This window comes from Monodon monoceros, unplaced genomic scaffold, assembly GCF_005190385.1.
Source record: "Monodon monoceros isolate NGI ecotype Baffin Bay Population unplaced genomic scaffold, NGI_Narwhal_1 Super_Scaffold_21, whole genome shotgun sequence".
Lineage (NCBI taxonomy): Eukaryota > Metazoa > Chordata > Mammalia > Artiodactyla > Monodontidae > Monodon > Monodon monoceros.
This window is the reverse complement of record NW_021703778.1, coordinates 100389606-100408919: the sequence shown is the minus strand read 5'-3', so window position 1 is coordinate 100408919 and position 19314 is coordinate 100389606. Positions and strand designations below refer to the sequence as shown.

At 46.8% G+C, this 19314-nt stretch overlaps 1 protein-coding gene and 1 non-coding gene across 3 annotated transcripts in view; one reads left to right on the top strand and one right to left on the bottom strand.

Moving 5' to 3' along the window:
- The window catches only part of SLC7A8 (solute carrier family 7 member 8), a 56128-nt gene that overhangs the window by 22727 nt on the left and 14087 nt on the right, over positions 1–19314 (top strand). Inside the window, exon 4 of one of the 2 annotated variants that reach the window (XM_029239211.1) lies at positions 18279–18404. In XM_029239211.1, the coding sequence (XP_029095044.1) occupies positions 18279–18404 (126 nt within the window). Of the gene's footprint in view, positions 1–18278; positions 18405–19314 lie in introns of those variants that run through there. The other variant, XM_029239212.1, reaches the window with a different exon arrangement.
- LOC114905461 lies at positions 13421–13527 on the bottom strand. Its single transcript, XR_003796285.1, has one exon. It is a non-coding gene; the product is annotated as a U6 spliceosomal RNA (small nuclear RNA).

Genomic DNA, 19314 nt, shown 5'->3' with positions numbered 1-19314 from the left:
TCGGAGCGTACTCCTTGTGCCGGTTGGGCCTGCTCGTGGATCTGGAGGCAGAGGGATGTGGGCTCCAGAACCGGGCTTCCCAAGCCTGCATCTCTGCACCACTTTCTAAGTGCAGCCAGTGCTTGGCCAGGTCACCGGCCCACCTCTCGTGAGATGAGGCTGAGATCTCGCGTGTGCTGTACGTGCCGTGGCAAGGATTGCCCAAGACAAGAGTATTCTTAGCACAGCATTGGGCACCTCGTGATCCTGTCGTGTAGTCACCGAGGGTAGTCACGAGGATAGTCACTTGGTCCTTGCTTGCTGGCTGGATCTGGAGCTGCAGGAGGTGAGAGGAGGGGGAAGGGGGCATGGGAATACAGGAGGAGTGGCTGTTTCTGCCATCAGATAGGTTAATGGGGGTAGGAAGGGGGACCACAGAGTGCAGGCCACTGCTGTTTCAGCATCTCATGCCCACAGACACAGTTTCCTTTTTCCTGCTGATGCTGCTGAAGTATCTCAGACGACAGGCTACCCTCACCCTCCAACTATAAATCAAGAACCCTGAGGCTGTTCAGTCCTCCCCTAGGAGAGAAACCAGGCCACAGGGTAGAGTTCCCCGGGCAACTAGACCCCACGGCTTCCTTTGCATTCCCCAAACCCGCCAAGCCTAGGTAGGTGACTCCTTGCGCAAAGACCCTCTAGAGTTTTGGAAAAGATCGGATGAGAAGTGATGGTGGGAATGGCCGGATGCGGGTGGAGAGGCAGAAAGAACCTGCTGTAACTGGCTTGCCTTCTCATAGCCTGAAGGGAGTGAAGCGGGGAGGAGAGCGAGAGAGAAGGAACTGCAGATTTGGCTCCAGCTTATGCAACTGCAGCTGCCACTTTGAGTTATTCTATTATTTAGGTCAAAGCTGATTATTCACTGCTGAGTCAGCAGAATACCCCTAGCCACCAGGCAGTAAAAAAAGAAAGTCTTTTATATTTTAATTAAATGAAAAGCCTTTCTCCCTTCTCCAGAGCAAGTATGTTAGTGGGAGGAGGGAGTTAGGAAGCAGGGGAATGAGAGGGATTAGAACTTGGTTTTGGTACCTTCCTTTTGTGATTTGCTTGGGTATTTCTCTTTTCTTTCTCTCTCTCTCTCTCTCTCTCTCTCTCTCTCCCTCTCTCCCCCTCCCCTCCCCTCCCTTCCTCCCTCCCTCCCTCCCTCCCTCCCTTCCTTCCTTCCTTTCTTATTTCATAAGTAAGTGACTATATTCTCTAAGTAAGAGTCAAGTAATATATAAAGAGAGTTGACCAGGAAAGCTTCCTCTTATCTTTACCCCTCTCCCCTGCCCAGGAGCCCTTGTAACAGTGGATAGGTATGCTAATAATTGTAAGTAAAATGCATCTCTCAGCACACACATCTGGGTATTTAGACATACATTTTGACAAGTTATTTCTGCAGCTTGCACTTTTATCCTTTAGCCACATCTTGTGGCTACTACCTGAGTTTCTACTTATAAACAAAGTGGTCCCAGTGACACAGAAGGAGTGCCAGGTGTTCTGGGGTCCCCCATTTGTATATCCTGCTCCCTAACTATGGGTTTTCCTTCTGTTTGTCCCCCCTCTCTTGGGGACTGGGCCACCTTTCACCCGGGCAGCTCCCGACCTCCTTCCTCTCTTTTGGGGCTGGGGTCACATCCAGCATCTGAATTAGAATCTTTTCTTCTCATTCAAGTCCCCCTCTTCCAGAATGCCTTGTACAAAAGAAGCTCCTTCTCCTTTCTTGCCCTGAGGAGAAAGAAGTACCCTGCATGCATGTCACAAGCAAAAAAAAAAAAAAAAAAGCTTCTTATCTTGTTTTCTATCTCTCTACTATGATTCTGAAGAGGCTAGTTTTCCAGGGCTTCAGATTTCTTCTCCTTCCTTGAGTGATTTGGAAGGTTAAGGATTTCACTGTAGGTATTGCTTTTAACCCTGAGTTGCTTTGCAGTTCCTCTTCAGGAAGTTTCCAGATGCATGATGCATGATGATTTGGTAGATACCTGTGTGTGTTGTTTTGCAGATCTCTTACAAATTAATCCCTTGACATCAGAGTGTTCAGCAGTCCTTCCTAACTTCTAAATCCCTTACTCTCAGTTCATTTTCCTTTGAGGTTTCATATTCTCGAGGCCCAAACGTCTCATTCCCATGCACTAAGCATATTACCACAGGTACCTGGACAGTGTTGTCTTCTTGCGCTCCCCTGGTCCCCAAAGAGTGCTGTGCATGTCTCATCAGCCTTGTATGTATTGTTGAGAAGGAAGAAATTTTTCTCTACCCTTCTAGGTTCTTCTGGCTGGTCTAAGAATTAAATTGACATGAGACAGATTAACAAGAAAAAATCAAACAAAAGTTTAATAACAACTATACCTAGAAGAGACCCAGAAAAACTGAGTAACTCGCCAAAATAGTCAAAACCCTCACCTTAAATACCACCTTCAGCTAAAGACAAAAGGGAATGTTGGGACTTGGAAGGGAGGAAGGTAATTGACATGAAAATGAAAAGCAAATGTTTGGTAAAAACTGTTTGCTGAGCCATGTGGAGACAATGGGACAGAGAGTGGACTCTAATCTTTAATCTCCCCACCACCCAGCCCACATTTTGCCGATATCTCTGGTGATAGCACTACTCCAGGAACAGGTCCTCTATCTAAATTCTTTTTAGGCAGCTGGGGGGAGGGGCAAAATTTCTTCCTGAGTCTTTTGGGCCTTGATTGTTTTCAACTTGAACTAATCTGCATGCCAGAGACATTTTGGGGAGGCACATCTTGGTCCCCTCCGGTCTCGCCTTCAAAACTTCTTCTAGAATTGTCACAGTCAAAAAGTTGAGTTGATAGATTGCTTTATATCTCGTCGAACGAGTCTCTTCGTCCAACTTCAGTTACTCATTTCAGGAGGTGGTGATGCAGGTGGGCACTCAAAGTTAGGCCCACAGGGTATAAGCAATCAGGTATTTAATAAGAGGCATTTCTGTGGAGACAAAGAAAAATAGAGGTTAATGGTTGAAGCAAATTATAAACCCAGTGTCTGAGTCCTGAGAGTTGCCAGCTGAGATTTCTAGATGTTAGGCTCAAAGCATCTTTTATAGTTTGAAATCTCTTGTGATGTCATCTGGTGTTCAGGTAAACTTCCTGAGTGGCTTACAAAGCAATAGGCACAAAGATTGTCTAAACGTGGGTTATTGTGCTGATCTTGCTTAAGTTTATATCAGGTTGTTCAGTTACAGTTTGTAGGGCTTCAAGAAAAGGACAGCTTTAGTTCTCAATAATTTCAAGTCAAAAGTGAGAGAAAAATTGAAAATGTAAGCTTGGAGAGCTGTAGCCAAATATTTGAGGAAACTAGAAGAATGCAGGATCCAGTCCAGTTTACAGGTAGAAAAACAAAACCTCAAAGATGATTAACAGAATTAGAATCTAATATCCATAAGCGTGTATTACAGTTTCTATTGAAACATAATTTTTTCTCTCTCTCTAGAATCACCTTCATCTTTACCAAAGATGGCCAAATTAAGACTCATTTGTTTGTAAAATAAATTTAATTTTATTAAACTTGGCCTGATTATTTACATAAGTCCAGGCCTTTTAAAATATGCTTTGCTGGAACTGTTCATAAGGAATTGCCAGATTGAACTTTTTTTTTTTTTTTTTTTTTTTTTTGCGGTACGCGGGCCTCTCACTGTTGTGGCCTCTCCCGTTGCGGAGCACAGGCTCCGGACGCGCAGGCTCAGCGGCCACGGCTCACGGGCCCAGCCGCTCTGCGGCATGTGGGATCCTCCCGGACCGGGGCACGAACCCGTGTCCCCTGCATTGGCAGGCAGACTCTCAACCACTGCGCCACCAGGGAAGCCCCAGATTGAACTTTTAATTGCCCCTCGAGGCCAGGAAGCCACACTGAAGACATGACGTTAGATTCACCTGTAATACCTATGAATTCGGGTGAATTTTTCTCTCCTTGAGGTTCCCAAAATTATCTTGAGGTTCTTTTGCCTGCAAGGAAGGAACTTTCCTTACTTACCTGGTAAAGCTGCTGGGATCCCTGAAGGCAAGGTACCAGGTTGTTTTTCCAAGGGGCTTTATGGCTCCATGAAGTCAACCTTAGTTCTTTAAAGCTGTCTGGTCATATCTAGTTCTATGTATGTCTCTCTCAAATATGACAATCCAGTCAAAGCCCTGGTAATATAACCAATATTTCTTTTTTAAAAAAATATTTATTTATTTATTTATTTTGGCTGTGCTGGGTCTTAGTTGCAGCACGTGGGATCTTTGTTGTGGCATGCGGACTTCTTAGTTACAGCATGTGACTCCTTAGTTGCAGCATGTGGACTCTTAGTTGTGGCATGCATGTGGGGTCTAGTACCCCAACCAGGAATCGAACGCAGGCCCCCTGTGTTGGAAGCTCGGAGTCTTACACACTGGACCACCAGGGAAGTCCCATAACCAATATTTCTAATTGTATCATGTTATAAGGAGAACAGATTCTTACTGAACTTATACAAATAACTATATTGCCATGAAAATAAGAATACTCACTGAGTTTCCAAATTTTAGAGACATCAGGTAGGGAGAAAAAAGATAATTGTTTCATCTTTGTTAAGCAGTTGTAAACTGTCATACCAGTATTTTTTTGATTGGCGAACTTATGAATGCATATCATAATTTCTAAACCATACATTTCCTCATAACATAATGCTTTTTTTTAATGTGGTACAAGACATGTTTTTAATACATATAAACTTCTTTAGTTTTTCTATAATAAGACAGAAGTAGGTAAACTTAGACTTCTTTAGCAGTTAATGTTTCAGTATTTTATCTTATTTGGAAGTGATCTAGACATTCAGTGAATCCCCATCATTTAACTTAGCAAAACTCCAAAGTTTTAAATTACTAAAAGATTTTGAGAAACCATTTTTAAGTGGACATACCATAAAATATAATAATTATTAAAGAGTTCACCTAAAAACTGTTATCCCATTTACATTTATTTAATTTACTTGTTTCCAACAATTAATGTTTAGATTACCCATGAAAACTTCCTGAGGCATTAGACAAAGTCAACCATCATGCCAAGCTATTTTTCTTTTCTTTTTTTTAAAAATTTATTTATTTATTTATTTTTGGCTGCGTTGGGTGTTCGTTGCTGCGCGCGGGCTTTCTCTAGTTGTGGCAAGCGGGGGCTACTCTTTGTTGCGGTGTGCGGGCTTCTCATTGTGGTGGCTTCCCTTGTGGAGCTCAGCTCCTAGGCATGCGGGCTTCAGTAGTTGCAGCACGTGGGCTCAGTAGTTGTGGCATGCAGGCCCTAGAGTGCATGGGCTTCAGTAGTTGTGGCATGTGGACTCAGTAGTTGTGGCACACGGGCTCTAGGGCGCACAGGCTTCAGTAGTTGTGGCTCGTGGGCTCTAGAGCACAGGCTTAGTAGTTGTGGCGCACGGGCTTAGTTGCTTCACGGCATGTGGGATCTTCCCAGATGAGGGATCAAACCCGTGTCCCCTGCATTGGCAGGCGGATTCTTAACCACCGCGCCACCAGAGAAGTCCCTCTGCTTAATTTTCTTTAAGCCAACTAAATGGAGCTCTTTTACAAGTTAATTTTGGCAATACCGCTTGGAGGTAGAAAATACCACACATCTATAACACATGTATATAGACATATACAAACACGCAAACAGACACAGCAACCCCATAGTCCCATTTCAAAATTTCAGCCATGAATTGGGTACAGTTATACAAAATCCACTCAATTGGGTTTCTGGCAGATGGACCAAATCAGGGTCACCTGTTTAAATGGATTTCCAAGGAAAAAAGAAACTGCAAATCCATCAGTTAATTACCATACTGAGCTCCTACACTGAGTGGAGGTGAGGCATTATTTATAGTCTTGAAAGAGATTAAAGGCCAGTGAAAAGATGGGTGTACAAACAAATAATTACAACATAATGTGATGACAGAAGAATGTACCACACAGAGAAAGGTGCTTCAGACTGGGACAGGAGTGCTAGGGAAGGTTCCCAGATTGAGCTGAGTCTGGAAAGGTAAGTAGGCGGTCTCCAGGTGGGCATACAGTAGAACAGCCAGGTAGAGGGAAGAGCATAGGCAAGACTTGGAGTCAAGAAAGAAATGACTCGTTGGGGAAAAGCAAGTACTTTTGTGTGGGTGAGGCCTAGGAGAGAGACGGGAGGTAAGGCAGAAGAGGCGAGTACGAGCCAGATCGTAAAGGATTCTACATATCATGCAGAGAAGAGCAGACTTCATCCAAGGAGCCACCAAAGGAGTTTTTGCGGAGGAGTAACATGATTAGGTTCACATTTGAGTGAAGAAGACCGTGACACTTGAAGTAGGGAGGCAAGTCAGCAGGCTAAGCATTTTTCCAGGCCAAAGAGGTGGTGGCCCAAAATAAAAACGAAGTTACAAGGTGACAAAAACAAGAAAGGATTAGAAGTAGAATCAGCCGGCCGTGTCGCCTGATTGACTACTAAGAGAGAGAAATCTAGTTGATCTACAAATCAAAATTAAATAAGTTTCAAATGAAATATGTTTCTACTTAACTGTCTCCAGCATTTGTAGTGAGCAGTTAACAATGTTTTCTCTCTATTTCTGCCTTCCACGTCCTCTCCAAATCCCTGAGATGCTGAGCAGGTCTTTGGTTGGAAGACTTCCTCAGGGTGGTTACCCCAGGATGCTGCTCAAAAGCCTGCTCTGGAACAGAAGGGGATTGGGACCCTGGGGAAGCCTTATATAAATGAGAATCACAGCACTTTGTTCATTCAGCAAACATTTATCAAGGGCCATGATGTGCTCGTTACTGTTCTTGGCCCTGAGAATTGGGGCATGAGATAGCTGGAATTTTTTCGGCCTGGGCTTGAAAAGTAATGAGTAGGAACTAAAGGGGGCTCCCCCAGGTAGCACAGCATGCTGTGTCCTGTCTCCCCTGCTTTCCCTGTGTCTTCTGTTTTTCTCTTCTCCCCCGCCCCAGCTCAGGAGCCATGTTTAGCTAATGCTGAAGAATTACTCAGCTCTTGGAAATCGCTGAGCTGGGTGTTCAGGCTTCTTGGCTGAACTAAGCACTGGATGGTGATTCAGCGGAAACTTCAGGTCCAACAACTGGCAGGGAGGGATCAGGATAAGAAGGAAGGGTAAGAGGGAGCCAGGAAGGGAAGGGAAGGGGGTGGGGCAGCATGGGCAGGCGCTTAGCTGGACGTGTCCAGGTCGAGCTGTATGAATCAGGATGTCCAGAGCTGCCGAGCATCTGTGCACCCCTCCTCCGCTGCTTGTTTGTCCTTGGAGGAGAGAGGCCCTTCCAAAGGTTCAGCACATCTCTCCTTAGAGGGGCTTCTTAGATTTCTAAAATATTGCCAGTGCTTCAAGATGAAAAGGGCTGGAGAAGGGAAAACTTGCTGTAGTGTGGTAGGTAAGATCTGTTTCAAAGCCCCACTGTGTACCATACAGGAGCTGGAATCAGGGCTTAGTTTATAGGGAAGAGCTGCTTTGACTTTGCTGTTCTTTGTTTTGATTTTCTTGTCTTTCACCAGTCAAGTTATTTACTCATGCAATAATACCAGCCTTTGTTGTGGGTAGGCAGAGACTTGAGACTTTATAACTCGGCTCCTGGTCCCATGTGAAAAATGTCTCCCAGGCTCTCAGAGGTCTATGAGGCGGAAAGATAGCTCAGGCTGGCCTGTGTGGGCAGAACTGGAACCTTATCCAAGTCTCAGGATTGTGTGCCTTAGAACTCAGATGGGGCTCCGGTGTTTTCTTTGCCTATCAGTGCCTTCTGGCAGCCGGCAATGGTTACCTCCTAGATCTGGAACCGGCTGAGGTTAGGCAGGCTAAGGGAAGCAGCTTTTCCACAATTAGAAACACGTGCCCAGTTCCTTCTAAGGAGCCGACTTCAGCCTATCACAGAGCCAAGTGCTGCCACACCCACCGAGGCAGGCGGCGAGCTCACCCGCTGCTGGGTGCAGGCACCACCCTGAGGACTGGTCGGAGGGGCATCACCTGGCTCCTTTTGCTCCAGGTCCAGAGGGAGGGAGTCAGGGGGCGCTGGCCAGAGCATGGCAGAGGGCGGAGAAGTGCATGCCCCAGCAAAAGGGGAGACTAATAAACCAGCGCTTCTGGCTGGCCCGTGACCCATGTGAAATTTATGGCTGCTGCAGAGGGCTGGGGAAAACTCCATCCCGGAAAGGTGCTTATTTTGAAGCTCTGGAGAGGAACAGGGTGTTCTGATTTCTACCAAGTGGCGTCACTAGCTTCCCTTTCAGCAGCTATCTGCTTTAATACGTTCCATCTTTCTTTTTTCTGTCCTGGCCTTCTCTCTCTATTATGCTCCTCTCAAGCTCGCTCTCTCTCACTCGTAATGGTGTGTATTATTCCTCCTTTTCCTTCCTCCCCCGTGTTGTCTCTCATGCTCACTCTTTTCCTCTCCTCTTCACCATCTGTCTTTATGGACTTTGGCAAGTCTGGGCATTTTAACTGCCTGTTTTCTCTTATCTGAAAAGACAAAGAAAGCCCTGGTTCTGGAAATGCTAAAGGAAAACAAGCCTTTCCAATCTGCCTCCAGTTTACTTCTAGGAATGAGCCAGCAATACCAAGAAATCCAAATGGAGTTCCTGGAGTTGGAGGGAAATCTGATGGTGACATTGATAAGGGACCAGAGGAGGGGACACAAGGCAGAAAAGCAAGTCTGTTTGTGGGAAATAATTTTCCAAAACCCTCGGGGCGATGAACACAACGCTCCTGGATCCTGAGGGGCAGCCATCCTAGTGTTCCCCTTTATCACACTGGCATCTTACTTCCTGCTGCCCAGAAAGCAATCTGGCCAGCATCTTCAGGTGACAGACTCAGAGCCCCTAGTGGCACTGTCAGCGGTGACCGTAGGTACCACTGACAGGAGCAAGGGAGAGAGAGGATGTGGGAATGAGAGAAGGGAAAGAAGGGTGATGTGCATATGATACAAGAAAGGCTGGTGTAGTGGCAGAACAAGCAACTGGGAATTGGTGGGGGGGGCGGGCAGGGGGCCCAAGGGGGGCAGTCCTGTCTTTGGCACTGATAGCAGGGATCTTACTTCACTCACATATAAGATGAGATTCTGGGTCTCTCTGACTGCCCATGAGGCTGGAAATGTGCCTCTGGGTAGTAGGGTGCAGACCTCTCCCTCCAGTACCAAGAGCTGTCTGCAAATGAGCCCCAACCAGGTCATTCTAATCAGCACTTATAACGATCAGTCCAGCCCCCTGGGCTTCCCTGATGGTGCAGTGGTTAAAAATCCGCCTGCCAATGCAGGGGACACGGGTTTGAGCCCTGGTGCGGGAAGATCCCACATGCTGCAGAGCAACTAAGCCCGTGCACCACAACTACTGAGCCTGCGCTCTAGAGCCCGTGAGCCACAACGTCTGAGCCTGCATGCCACAACTACTGAAGCCCGTGCTCCTAGAGCCCATGCTCCGCAACGAGAAGCCACCACAATGAGAAGCCCGCGCACTGCAACAAAGAGTAGCCCCTGCTCGCTGCAACTAGAGAAAGCCCGTGCCCAGCAACAAAGACCCAACACAACCAAAAGTAAATAAATAAAAATCCAGCCCCCTATCCAAATGGCCCCTTCCTGACTTTCACCCATCAGACCAGACCAGTGTGGTTCATGGAGCAGAAGCTGGCTTGGCAAAAAGAATGAGTTTGGTTTGGGGACCCATGTGGGAAAGTGTTCATTGGCCCTCTGATGAAGACACAAAATGACCCTTTGCCAGCCCAATTCAGCCAAAGTCTTGTGTCCAGAAGCAAGGGAGGACCTGAAGACGGTCATCCAGTGGTCACTGAGGGATAGCCTGTGCTTTGTGAGCTCTCTCGGGGGAAGGAGAAAAAGCCATGATATGTACCCTGCCCCCAACTCTGTCTAGCATCACCGGTACTTGCCCTCCCCGCTTCATGGGGCTGTCCCACGATGTAAAAACCCTGATATTTACTCCCTAGGGAAGAACAATGGCTCCTGTGCACACTTGGTATTTTCTGACTAGATTTGTTCATCTATCCATCCTCTATTCAGTAAGCGTTAGCACCTACTGTGTGCCAGGCAGATACAGGACCTCAGGATCACCCTGGCCAGCAGAGTGTTGTTAATGGCTGTGTGCACTATTGGCTGCAGAAGAATAGGGAAGTTTCATTCTTCTCTGGGCCCGAGGGGTAGAGCAGGCGCAGCAACAACAGCATTCCTTGCTTTCTGTAGGGCATTCCGTCCTGCAGAATGGGTGGTGCAACTTTCTTGTGGAGACCAAGGCACAGGGACAAGCTTGAACATCTGGGCTCCTGGTTCAGTGGCTCAGGCTTATGCTTACCAGCCCCATAGTCCCCTAATCCGCCTTTGTGCCCACACTTTCAGACAGCTTGGGTTGAAGGACCCCAGAGCAGGTAATTTGTGGATGAGTACCCTCCTGAGAAAAAGGCTGAAACAGATGAGAAATTGAAGCAAAGGGTCAGGGATAGAGGAGGAAGCAAGAAGGGAGAAGCAATGCAACAGTGCAGGATAGGTCCTGATGTGTGATACGGCGTCTCTGAGACCCTCCAAACCGCCCCCTTTACCATCCACTCTGCTTTGCTGCCAGTCGTCAGCATTATCCCGAGCAAGTCGTGGCCTCTTTTTGAGTTCTAGTTTCTTAGCATATGAACAATAAAAATAACCACTTAACATTTTATACAGCGGTACACAGGTTACAGAGCATCCTCGTGGGATTAAAATGGACCACACTTCCATTTTACAGAGAGGGAGGGGAGGTTCAAAGAGTTTTACTGGCTCGTCCAGAGAGTAAGTGACCATGCCGGGAAGGGCATCATGGCCATTGGGTTCTTTAAGTTCTAAGTTGTCTGATTCTTAGTCCGCCCAGGCTGCCAGGTCCCTCCGAGGGAGCCATCTCTGCTTCCTTCCCTCCGATTTGCTCAACCCCACCTGCACCGATACCACTTCACTCCGTATACAAGCTGCTCTGAGCTCTACTTGCTTGCTGTGCACTTGAAAAAGGCACCAGAAACCCACGTGGTCCTCCACCCGCCAGGTGTTGCTGGGTAGAGGTGAGGGAAAGAGTGATAAAGTCACAGCCCTGGTTCTGTGAAGGTTGTAGGGACTTAAGACCAACCCCACAATCCCCTAATCCATCCTTAAAATTTTCTGAAGGAAGATTTATTTATTTATGCTAATGACTCACTGATGTTCTGTTTCAAAATGGACTAGAGAGACTGATTTTCAATTGCCTCTTTTACCGATAGTCTTTAATGTATTAATTTAAGGTAAAATTTCCCCCAAAATGTTGTTCCTATTCTTCCCTTCCAATATTCGTAATCCTTGGAGCTCGTGTGCCTCACCTCTCCCACTCCGTGGGGGGAACTCCACCTGGGGAAGCCGCAGAGCGCTGGGCGTCATCCATGACAAGATTGCACACAGTGGGGCCACTCTTTACCCTCTGCTGGGAGGAATGAACTCAGACTCTGGACTCCTGAGTTTGTTCATCTCTTGGCTTTCCATCATGATATCTTTTTATGACCTTTGATTGTAGCCTCTGGTCTGTAAAGTTAGGAGACCAACAAAACTCTGGGGGCAGAGAACAAAGGACTCATGTCTGTGAACATTGCGGCACTCCACCTGCCTCGCAAGAGGTTTGTAACTCTTGGGCCTGTGGGTGTCTGTGCATCTGGGTTGCATACATGGGCCTGAAGTTGTATGGACTATGGAGGAGACAGGAGGAGAAGCTGGGATTAGTTGAAGGAGGGGTATGGGGAGTCTTTTGCCCTGAATTTTTCTGAGAGGAAAGGCACAGCTACAGTTACCCTAGGGCGTGCCTGTTTACTACTGTATTGAGTTACCGAGGGGAGGAAGAGGAGGCAGTGACTCTCTAGCCATAGGATCTGGGTGTGTGGAAGAGCTGGGATGCTGTCATGTGGTGCATGTGATGTGGAAATTCGCCAACCAGGTCAGCACATTGGTGACCTCACTTTCGCTGCCCGCTCTTAGAGCTCCTCCCTCCTTCCCTCCACTTGGTGTCCTGCAAGGCCTGTGACACACACTCCTTTGGGGTCCCTTGTGTGCTCCCTGGTTGCCTTTTTTTTTTTTTTTAATAAATTTATTTTATTTATTTACTTATTTTTGGCTGCATTAGGTCTTCGTTGCTGCGCGTGGGCTTTCTCTAGTTGCAGCGAGCGGGGGCTACACTTGGTTGTGGTGTGCAGACTTCTCATTGCAGTGGCTTCTCTTGTTGCGGAGCACAGGCTCTAGGCGTGCGGGCTTCAATAGTTGTGGCACGTGGACTCAGTAGTTGTGGCAAACGGGCTTAGTTGTTTCGCGGCATGTGGGATCTTCCCAGACCAGGGCTCGCACCTGTGTACCCTGCATTGGCAGGCGGATTCTCAATCACTGCGCCACCAGGGAAGTCCCTGCCTGGTTGCTTTTAAAAAACTTTCCTCTTGAAGGGTATGCCCCCTGCTTTCTGGTCTTTCTGTGTGGTGTCTGGCCCTGTATTTGTTTCCTATTGCTGCTGTAACAAATTACCATAAACGTAATGGCTTAAAACTACACAAATTGGGACTTCCCCGGTGGCGCAGTGGTTAAGAATCTGCCTGCCAATGCAGGGGACACGGGTTCGATCCCTGGTCTGGGAAGATCCCACATGCCATGGAACAACTAAGCCTGTGAGCCACAACTACTGAGCCTGCGCTCTAGAGCCCATGAGCCACAACTACTGAGACTGCGTGCCACAACTACTGAAGCCCGCGTGCCTAGAGCCCGTGCTCTGCAACAAGAGAAGCCACCACAATGAGAAGCCCGTGCACCGCCGCATCAAAGAGTAGCCCCAGCTCGCCACAACTAGAGAAAGCCCACGCTCAACAACGAAGACCCAATGCAGCCAAAAATAAATAAATAAATGGATAAATTTATTTTAAAAAAACAAAAAAACAAAAACTACACAGATTTATAACCTTACAGTTCTGGAGGTCAGAAGTCCTAAACTCAAGGTGTCAACAAGGCTGTGTCCCTTCTGGAGGCTCTCCTTTGCTTGTATCCTTGCCTTTCCCAGCTTCTAGAGGCCCTCTATATTCTTAGGCTCATGGCCCCTGTTTCCATCTTCAAAGCCAGCAGCATAGCATCTTCAAATCTCTCCCTCTCTCTCTCTCTCTTTTTTAATTGAAGTATAGTTCATTTACAATGTTGTGTTAGTTTCTGGTGTATAGCAAAGTGATTCAGTTATATGGATACGTTTTCTGATTCTTTTCCATTATAGTTTGTTACAAGATATTGAACAAAAGATATTGAATACAGTTCCCTGTGCTATACAGTAGGACCTTATTGTTTATTTTATATATAGTAGTGTGTATATGTTAATCCCAAACTCCTAATTTATCCGCCTTCCTCCCCTTCCCCCCTGTGGTAACCATAAATTTGTTTTCTGTAAACTTATGGAACGCTTCACGAATTTGCGTGTCATCCTTGCGCAGGGGCCATGTTAATCTTCTCTGTATCATTCCAATTTTAGTATATGCGCTGCTGAAGCGAGCGCTCAAATCTTCCTCTCTTTCTGACTTCTGTTTTCCATCATCACATTTCCTTTGTAACTCTGACCTTCCTGTCTCCCTGTTATAAGGATTCTTGCGAAGACACTGGGCCCACTCAGATAATCCAGGATAACCTCCCCACCTGAAGATCCTTAATCACATTTGTGAAATTCCTTTTATAAGGTAACATTCACAGGATTATAGGATGTTGACATCTTTGGGATGGCGATTATTCTGCCTCCCACAGGTCCCATGAGTTCTGGTGTCATTGTCAGAGGGAGAAGTGAAGGAGAGGCTTCATGACTCCCCAGGGATCAGAGCTGACGTGGGGTGAGGGGTGCCCTCTCTTAGAGAGCGGGAACTTACCCACCCTCTCCACCGTGGACATGTTCCAGGTCAGCCACAGGATCTGCACTGTCATGGCTCTGACAAGGACTCTGCATCTCTGCCAGTTCTGCAGCCTTTCCAGGGCAGAGAGCGTTGAGCCCACCTCTCCTACTTGGCAGTTGCTAGGCCCTGGGCTCTGGGCAGGGTACGAGATTTCTGAGTTCTGAGTCCCCCCCCTCCTGCCTGCCTCATTTTTTTGTCTCCCTCCCGTTACGTTGACAATAAGCTTTTCAAACTGGGCAGATTAAGTAACCAACCCCTGACTTCAGCATCTTCTTGAAGTCTCATCTTCTTGATGAGAAGATGAGACTTTTCACCACCACCCCCGCCAGCTTTTTTTTAAAACCAGGAAACAGAAAGAAAAAAGGAAAAAGAGAGGAGAAAACGCCCAAGAAATACACAGAAGGCTGGTATTCCATGGGGCTGTACCACCCCCATGGCCAGATTACAATGGACAAGAACCAGAGTCTTATGCCTTCTTGTTTATTTTGTCCAGCTAGCCCCAAATTATAAAATCCTCTGTATTGCTAAGGTCTTCCCCACCTACAAGAAGCATCTCTGATTTCCCTGGGCTGGGCTAGGGACTCCTCACAGATGCCTGCCAGCTTCCGTGAAGAGCTGTACTGTCACCGTATTGCTTTGTGATCATGTTTTAGCTCATCCATCTCCCCTCTTACAGTGTCAGCTTCCTGAGAACAGGAAGGGACTTGTGTCTTATTTATAACTCCCCGCGCCAGAGTATCTAGCACTTGTAGGCTCTTCATAGATGGTGGTTGGATGGATGGATGGTTGGATGAAAACCCTCACATCTCAAACTGCAGTGGCCACTGATCCCCATCTACATGTGGCTTCCCTGAGGTCACTGTATCTCAAGCATGCAGAACTCTAGATCTGGCTGGGAAGAGGGTGGGGACATAGCCCTCAGCAACAGAAGGGGCACTGGGTACAGACAGACAGAGGCAGGACGCCTGAGCAGGGCAGGGGCTTGGCAAGTGTTGCCTTCACTCACTGACCTTTCCTCTCCGGATGGAGGCTCGGGTTTCAGCCTGCTGTGAGGGACGCTATCCTGTGGTACCAGGAGACTGAAAGTACCCTCTTACCCCTCGGTCACACGCTGTGATCGCCCAACTGCAGGGCAAAGGGTCAGACGGGGCCTGCAGCCGTTGTCCAAGGAGATAAGTGTCACAGGCAGCCTGTCTCCTCCACCCTAGTCTCAGGATATCTCTTTTATGTCTGAAAGATCCCCGAAAAGGCTAAAGGTCAAAGATTAGTCAAGGGCTGGGTTCTTGTGTGTATAGGCTCAGGCAGGACAGAAGACACCCACAGTAAGTTAGTTTGACAAATTGTCCCTTCCTCAAACATCTCGATCCCCCCAGGAACACTGTGGAGAAGTCTTTCTGGCTGCCTGGATGAAGTCCCTTTGTGTTTTCTGTGCCAGCACACGGGAAGGCGACCACATTCCTCCTCCCCGCCCTTGCCCTCTCCTCCCCTTGGTGAGGATGGTTTTCTTCTCTGCATGATGAGATCATGATCTGGGTCCTTATTCTGTAATCCTTACCTATCCTCGAGCCACAAGGGTGTTGTTTCCTAACCTTCCTTTCATAGATCAGTCTCCTGTATCCTTTAGTCATTATTGTTTGTATCTGTTTGAACTTCTGGGTCCCAGGGGCCTGGCCTTGTACCCAGAGGCCCTAGAGAGAAATTGAGATTACGGGCCCAGTTGCTTGGAGTGATTTAGGTTGAATTGTTACCAGGCATGTGATCCTGAAATCCTTATTGAATTGAGCAAGATAAACCCAGTGTGTATTTATCAGGACATCTCGGTCCATACAGAACATTTACAAAATGTTCTCCCCGTTCAGGCATATGAAATCCTTCCTCTGACAACATGTTTTGGTTCTCCTTCTATGACACTGTCTTGGATAAAAGCTCCTCCACTAGGAGTCAAGAGTTCCTACCCTTGAAGTTATGCTTCCTGCTGCTCTTTTGACTCTGTGAAACCAACTGAGGAGTTTCCTGGGGAGATTGGTATGTGTCGTAGAATGTGTAGACTGAGATGAGATTGGAGGACTGATGAATTGTGGCATTTTCTTTCTCAAGTATTAAGTATTTGTTGAGCACCTACTATTTGCAAGCACTACTGTGATATGCCCTGGGGTTAAAAATATGAAAAAGTCACAGTCCCGCCCTCCTAGTCTACAAGGAGACAGAGAGAAAGAAACAGATAATTGTAATACAAAGAAATAAGTGCCAACCTTATTAACAAGGTGGTCTGGGAGTAGAAAGGAGGGGCGAACTTTGTTCCTTGCCTACAAAACGCGGCTGATACATCTTACCTGGCAGGCACCTTGTCAGGAATAAATAAAATAATAAAGACTCACGGATCAGGTGACATTTGAGCTGGATCTTGAAAGCTGAGGAGCTTGCCAGGTAGAAACAGCTCAGGGAGGAAGGTTACAGATGGATAATAATGTCAGGTCCTTACCCTGCAGAAATGTTCTCAGAATCAAGTAAGGTTGGAAAGTACTTGAAAAGTAAAAGTACAGTTTCAGGATAAGGTAATGATATAACTTGATCAGCTGTTCAAATGAAGTTAGAGGCCTGATTAGAGGCTTGAGGAGAGAGAGTCTCGTGCTTTTACATGTATGGCTTGTACCCTTGGAGGATTAGGGGGTGTCCTGGTCACTGTTTCAGGGGAAAGGGAAGCAAGAGGATTTTAATTTTTTTCCCACATTCTCAAGTACTTCGTAACCACCAGGAAGTTGGGTTCCCACAGCCCCTGGTCTCCCATAAGTTGCTTAAGGAGTGTGGCAGTAAAACTGTCCTACAGCTCAGCCTCTGAGCTCTCCGCCAGCCCTTGGAGGTTCCATGTTGTTGGCGTCTCTGTGGGAGCCCTGTGACTCCAAGCCCTCCATGCCACCAAAGAAGATATAGGGATGGTGGCAAATAAGCCCATGAAAACATGCTCAACAGCATTAGTCTCTAGGGAAATGCAAACCAAAACCTCAGTGAAATACCACTACACATCCTTTAGAATGGTCAGACTTTTTTTTGTTTAATATTCCATTTTATATATGTATCACATCTTTTATTTATTTATTTATTTTATTTTGTATGTACTGGGTCTTAGTGGCGGCATGTGGGCTTCTTAGTTGCAGCATGCATGCGGGATCTAGTTCCCCGACCAGGGGTTGAAACTGGGCCCCCTGCATTGGGCACGTGGAGTCTTACCTATTGGACCACCAAGCAAGTCCCTAGAATGCTCAGACTTTTGAAGCTGGCAATACCAAATGCTGGCAAGGATGCAGAGCAACAGGACTGTGCGTTGCTGGTGGGAATGCAAAATGACATAACCACTTTGGAAAACAGTCTGGCAACTTCCTAGAAAGTCAAACATGTTCACCATATGACCCAGGATCCCATTCCTGGGCATTTACTCAAAAGAAATGAAAACTCCCCTCAAAGACCTCTATGATCCACTCAAAGACTTCTATGCAAGTGTTTATAGCAGCTTTATTTATAATAGCCCCAAACTGGGAGCCACCCAAATGTCTATCAGCCGGTGAATAGAAAACTAATAATACGTTCATATAATGGAGTACTACTTGACAATAAAAAGGAACTATTAATATACATAGCAACATGAATGGATCTCAGAAGTACCATGTTAAGTGAAATAGGCCAGACACAAAAGGCTACATACTGTATGATTCCATTTATGTGACATTCTGGAAAAGGGACAGAAAGCAAATTGGTGGTTTCCAGAGGTAAGGGAAAGGGACTGACCTCAACGGAGTACAATATACAAGAGAACTTTCTGGGGTGTTGGAAATGTTCTGTATAGAGAGTGTGGTAGTGATTAAACAATACATTTGTCAAATCTCATCAAACTATACACTTAGAAAAATGAATTTTACTAAATGTAAATTATAACGTGATAAACCTAAGTAACAAAGGATTCCCCTAAACCTAAAATCATGTTCAGGAAGATGACATCCAGGACCCTAGCAGCTGCTCAGGGCTCCTCTTGAACATACAGTATCTTGAAAACAGAGCCCACACTCATGCCCTGATGAGAGTCTTGATTTTTCCCCAAAGCCAGTGCCTGCACTTCCATGCTCACTCTGGCTCCCAGCCCTGGGCAAGGCATGTTCTGACGAAGCTCTAATTTGTGGCACGTAATCCCCATTTGTAACCCAACCTACTATCCTGGCCAAAGTTTCTGGACACTGGGGCTGAGCTTGCGGCATTTTTGGCTTACCCGTTACAGTCTTATCATCAGGAACAAGGAGCGTTTCTACTTCTGTGCAGAGGGGTCATGTAGCCTCCTTATGGCCCTGAGGGTATGTTTGGGGGTCTGTCATTTCAGTGCTCCTCACATGGGTCAACTGCTCCAGTGTGCGGTGGGCTACCCGGGTTCAAGACGTTTTCACAGCTGGGAAGCTCCTGGCCCTGGGCCTGATCATCGTCATGGGAGTTGTACAGATCTGCAAAGGTGGGTGTCATCAGAACTTGCCACCCCTTGTGTGTACACACACCTCACACTGTCTTTGGATGTGTGCACACCCTGAGATGTCCCAGTTCCCTCCTTGAATGACTTTTCTTCTTCGCTTGCTTGACAAAGGGGATGAGAAACCATTTTCTCCATGGTGGCCGGGAGCCGGGCACGCCCCCCTGGTGTGCAGAGTTCAGTCCTCCCATGCTGATCTCATGGCTCCAGCACAGGTAGATAAAGATTCCAGATTTCTGGAATACTATCGCCCTTTTGTCCCAGCTCCAGGGAAGCTCTTTGTATCTTATATTTTATCTTGTCCATATCTTAAAATGGGAGACAGAGGAGCTTTTTATACGTTTCAAAATTACTCATAATCTCTACAGGAGAGAGCTGTACATTCCTGGGGCCCCTGCCAACATTCCCCATTGGATTTGGCCCTTTCCAAGCCCGAGCCTGTATTTGGTTTCCATGGGACGTGTGGCAGCACTAGACTCTGCCCAGTGTCACTGGCTCCCGGAGAAAGTCAGATGACAAACAGGGAGAACTCCCACCCACCCACAAGCTCTGGTGGCGGTGTGGGGTGCCTGGATTTTGACTCCAGGAAACATAATTAAGCTTCTGCTGTATAACGTGCCTAATTATTTTCATCCGTTGGATTAAATTCATTAGCAGGTTGCATTGTTTTCGGGAACTTAGACTCAAAGAAATCACTGGGTTGTCTTTTCGAAGATAAAGACAACCCAGTCTTCATTGGGACCTCCTAATCTGGTCCCAATGCTTTCTCCTGATCACTCTCATCTCGTTATTTCCTGTCCAAATCCTTGATTATGGATGAAGATGTAAAGTGCGGTCAGCTACTCAGTATCTCAGTACAGCTTTAACCAGCAGCCTTTCTTGAGGACCCACTGTG